We start from the raw sequence: 5,296 nt of genomic DNA, 5'->3' as shown, positions 1-5,296 counted from the left end.
TACTGTTAGATAATTCTATATAGTGTTGAAGTTATTAGTTCCCTTTATACATATGTTTTAAGACATGTTTGAATGATCTTTTTTAAACAAATACAGAAAGCAGAGTGATTGCAGGACAATTGGATGGTGATGGGATCATAAAGTACTCACACGGTCTATCTTTATAAAGAATGCACAGAGGAGAGTGTAAAGACTTAAGTGGCAAAAGAGTAAAGAGGTGCTCTACTGTGAGAAAATATAAAAAAAATGCCATAGCTGACTCTAAGTGGTGTCAGGTGTTTCAGTAATATGGCTAATATTGGAAGTTAAAAAAAATGCTTATGCAGATGTTACAAAATAACAAAGTAATAAAGTCCCAGCCAGAACAAGTGTGCATCTCTCGCGCAAAGCGGATTCTAGTTAGGCATTCTGCAACACATAACGGTATACAAAAAACTCATAATGTGGAAAGAGGATAAATACACTATGGCTGCATGAATGCAGTAATATAAATGTTCCACACAAACTCACATAAGTGCAAAGATGACATGGTGCATACATGCATGTTTTTAAGACATCAATGCAGTAATGTATAGGTTCTACCAGAACTCAGATGAGTGCAAGCGATGACATAATGCAGACATGCATGTTATTATAAATATATGTATATATGTCTCTTTCAGTCTCTCCTTGTGTCATCTTCGAAAACAACCATCTGCAAGAGAGAGTGTGATGGGATCTATTTCCACAAGGGCTCCAGGACACAGATGCCTGCACAAGACCTGAAAGGTTGGATGCTTTGGGATCTGTTTTCCATCAGCTGGAATAATCCCCCCATTTCCTGCACCTGCACCATGTCTTTAATGATTAAACCTGCTCAAGCAAAAGATAAAGGCTACTGATCTCATTTTCTATAATTCAACAATTACTGAATGTCATGTCTTTAACCCCTTCCATGCTGGTGACGGAACCGTTCCGTCATCAGTCACGGCTGAGCTGTGCTGATGACGGAACGGTTCCGTCACGACCGCGCCCTGTTCTGGAATGTCCAGCACAGGGCGCGGAAACGGCGCCGCGGTCAAGGTGTTAATAAAATCTAGCCGTTCTGACAACAAGGCTAGGAAAATCTCAATGTTATTACAAGACTGGAGGCTCATATTATGCATGTTGAAATCACGGCAATAAAAGAATTAGAAACATGAAATTGGTTTACTGTAAAAAATTCTAAAGGTATTTCCATTGGACCAATCTGCAGATTTGAGAATGTTATGTTAACTAGCACCTGACCAGACATCCCGGGAAACCATGGCTCCTCTGGCTGAATGGGCCCGAAAGAATCAATATTAATTCCAGCTAAGGACATTATCCATCTGACCCAACGAGTCAAAGTGGGAGAGGAAACAGTATTATGTTTTTAAAAAAAATGAAATAAGCCATTGATTAGAAGAGGGAGATCTCAAATCTCCATTGTGTGTAACATAAGCCTTTAAACTGTTTCCAACACACACTTGGGTTGAGAAGAAAAAAAAGGATATGAACCGGAAAAGAAACATCAACAAGAGAATAATGGAAAGAAGACACATCAAATGCTTTAACATCTGAAACACGTTTTAATTAAAGTAAATTTAAAAGTATAGTTAGCTTCTTCCAAAATTCCCTGGGTTCTCCACAATGATCCAAAATCCTCCAGGCGACCAGAAAATGGGAACCTTCTAGAATTATGTTGTGCTGATAACCCTGAGGGTTGAGCAATAGATCGGGAAAATTGGAATACACACGGGGTAGTTTGAAGCATCTCCAACGGAGACGGATCTCACAGTTGTTCTTTGCAAAAGGGAGTTATTAATATCAGAGAAGAGTGTTGTCTGCGTGCTTGAGCTAGAGCTCATGCAATTGAAAGAAAGAAGGGGAAAGGCATAGAGAAGAGCCTGTGGCCAAGATTGAAGAAAAGTGTGCGTTGCCAACACTAGACGGTCTGGCCTCCAACTTAAAAAAGAGTACAGTTTGGAGATGAGATGAGATGAGAGACAAAATTATCTATTGACATGTTGTCAAGGATGGAAGAAAAGTGATTGAACACTGAAGGGTGCAGCTGAAAATCACTTGAATCTTGAAGATGTCTGGAATACCACAATGTTATAACATTTATTTTCCCTGGTAGATAAACTGCTCCGATGGGGAGATTCCATTGTAAACAATCCCCCAAAAGTTGTTTGGTGAGATTTGCCAGAATCTTGGACTTTGTGCCTCTAAGATGGTTTAGATATCTGACAGCTGTCAAATTGTCCATTCACAGCTGAATGGTGCAACTTACTTTTTCTTATGTAAAGGACTGGTTGGGAAAAGAACCTGCAAGCATCTCTAAACTGTTGATATGCAAAAAGGACTCCTTATGAGACCACGAGCAAGAACTGACCACATCTTGCGCCCCAACCTGTCCGACTTGCATCAAAATCTAAGGCAAGATTTGTGGTGGCAGAGAAAATTGTTCTACCATTCCAGGCGTCTAAATGAGTGAGACACCAAAGGAGTTTTTCTCTGAACTCTGAATAGGCAAGTACTTTGTGAAGAAGTAAAATCTTTAATCTTTGAAGGGATCAATAATGAAGAGGGCCTGGAAAGTTTGCTTGGATTGAAGAGGCCAGAAGATCTACTAGCTGGGCTAGTGACTTGATAAGAGGGACCTTGTGATGAGGAAGTTGCTGGATAGAACGAGAAGTGTCTACCAGAAAACCCAGAAATTACAATTGTTGGGCAGGGACTAGGGCAGATTTTTGGATACTGATAAGAAAACCTAAACAAAGAAGAATATCCTGGCAAAGATGAAAGTGAGAAGGAAGAACATTCTTGTCTTATGCTATACTAAGAAAATCATTGAGGTAAACAATAAGTCAAACTCCTTGTGCTCTGAGAAAGGCCACAACTGGCCTGAGAATCTTGCTAAAACACCCAGAGCGTAAGACAGACTGAAAGGAAGAGCTTTGTTGCGATAGAAAGAATTCCCCCATTTAAACTGGAGAAGGTTTCTGTGAGAGGGATGAACTGGAACAGTAAGATAAGCATCTTGACGTTCCAGTCTGACCAACCAATCATTTTGAAGTAGGGTTTCCCTGAGATGGAGAATGGTCTCCATTTTGAAATGGTGATATGCCACAAAGTTTTTGAAGATTTTGAGATTTAAAGCAAGACAACATTTCTTCTTCTTTTTCTGAACCAGAAACATTGTACTCAGAAAACCTGAGGGTTCGAAATTAATTGGTTCTATCACATGTTTGAAAAGAAGAGATTGAATCTTGTTGTGTATGAGACAACGGTGATCTTGGGGAAAAAAGAAGAGGATGAGAAAGTTGAAACTGAACTGGAAGTCGGTAATGCTCTTTGAAATATCCTTGAACTAACTGAATTACTTAGGGATATGTGGTGAGAGAAAACCATGAATTTAGAAACAATGCCAATCTGCCTCTGATGGGAAGAAGTCCAGAAATGAAAACTCTTACCAGAGTATTGTTCTACTTTGTTTTTATATCCCCTGGACCGGTAACCTCTGGAGCGAAGGGTATAGAATTGAGGCTTATATCCCGAATAGACCTCAACTTGAGATTGCTGGTTGAAGGAGCCTCTGCGGGGGTATTGACGCCTTTTAAAATAGCAGCTGGCAAAGCAACTCTTACCTTTGCTGACCCTAACGAAAACCCGAGATGAGAAAATCTTTTTCAGGGGAAGCTGGGCTTTGTCCATGGTAGCAAAGGTAAATACATATTTCCGTAACTCTTTAATGAAAGATCCTCCAAACAATAATCCCTTAGCCAAGGGACCTTCGTCTTTTGAAGCAAGAGAGACAAGTGTTAGTTCGATTTTTAGCAATAGGCTCGTTCTTCTCTCTTGTGAAATATGAGCATTTGCATTGCCCAAATTCCAAATAGCCTATTGGGCTCAATTGGAAAGAGTCTCAGGCTGAATCAGAGTGCCGTTCATTTTGGCCTCCTCTGCCAAATCAATAATTCTGATGAGAGGACCTACCAAATCCAACAATTTGTCCTGACAATTGGACCAGGCGCTGTCCACTCCTTCCTTAGAATCTCTACCGAATTTTGTGAAAAAGTCACAATATTTGGGTCAATCACAGGGGTAGCAGTGATATTATTATTGGGTTGGGAAGGGCATGGACACTCAGATTTTAGCTTGTTTCTAGTGGTCTTATCCAGAGCAATGCACAAATAAAAGGAAACTTATTCCGCTACATGATCTCCGGGAAATCATTCTGTAGAATATGGGTGGGGATGTTATAGTTAGGAAATAGAATTTAAAAAAACCTTAAAAACACTGAAAAAACCAAAGGTTACAGGGATGTTATAATTAGTCTAAGATTTCACTCATACAAAATCAGAGAAATTTAAAAGTTATAGTTAGTAGAGCTAACTATAACTCGCGCCCCCCCAATGCGCTGCTTATGACCTCACATATTACATCACTCATGACATGGTCAGTGACTTCCCCGATGACATCTCAAATGACATCACTGAAAATATCACTGGTGACATCATACATAGAGCCACTCACCCACAACTTTGACACCGTTGACGAATCCTAACAAAAATGTCAAAACTAATACGATGCTCACTTCAGCTGCTGTCTTGAAAGTTTTGTGGTGATTCATCATACAGGGGCTGAAAAACAGGGGTGGTCCCAAAACGCGTTTTCCCCATGTTAATTTCCACAGAATCTTTAGACATGGCTACAGCCGAACTGCTGAACGAAATTACACCAAATGTAGCCGGTAGTTAGATGTTGGTGCAGGGCAGCTCACCATCTGATTGATACTATAAATGTATTGCAAATGAAATTATACCAAATCATAACAACAATGAGTTGGTTAATAACATTATATATTTTCTGACATCATGTCGGCACTAGATCATGACCTGTGATATTTAAACAAACTTTAAGTACCAACTGAAATTACTATAAATATAATTGTCGATATAATAAGAGATGATCAACAGTATATTTGTATACAGTATCTTGCACACGATAATGGTACTATACCATTATTGGTGGTATGCAAATTAACTCCTAGTACTCGCAGCAATGCATAATAGGTGTAATTTTCTACACTGTCAGCAAGGTTTCCCAAAAGTTGAAATGTGATAATTATAACTTTTTAATTGTACAGACATAGATTTGGACTACAACTCACATCATGCTTCATAAAGTGCTAAGGATGGAGAGGATATATTGAGAAAGAGAATAAAGTCTTCCCTACCGTGAAAAAGACTCTTGGAGATCGAAACGCGTTTGTGGAGTAGTGGTATTCGCC

The 5,296-nt window shown here is 39.4% G+C and overlaps 1 protein-coding gene across 1 annotated transcript; it reads right to left on the bottom strand.

Annotated features, from left to right (window-relative positions):
- Nucleotides 1-3,243: 3,243 nt before the first annotated feature.
- LOC144783136 (uncharacterized) lies at nt 3,244-4,095 on the bottom strand (the record flags this gene model as incomplete). Its single annotated transcript, XM_078662271.1, is given in 1 exon segment — nt 3,244-4,095. A coding segment is annotated over 1 exon segment (852 nt), but the record flags the coding sequence as incomplete, so codon positions are not given.
- Nucleotides 4,096-5,296: the final 1,201 nt, after the last annotated feature.

Source organism: Lissotriton helveticus, chromosome 9, assembly GCF_964261635.1.
Source record: "Lissotriton helveticus chromosome 9, aLisHel1.1, whole genome shotgun sequence".
NCBI classification, from domain to species: Eukaryota; Metazoa; Chordata; class Amphibia; order Caudata; family Salamandridae; genus Lissotriton; species Lissotriton helveticus.
This window is presented reverse-complemented; position numbering and strand designations above follow the sequence as displayed.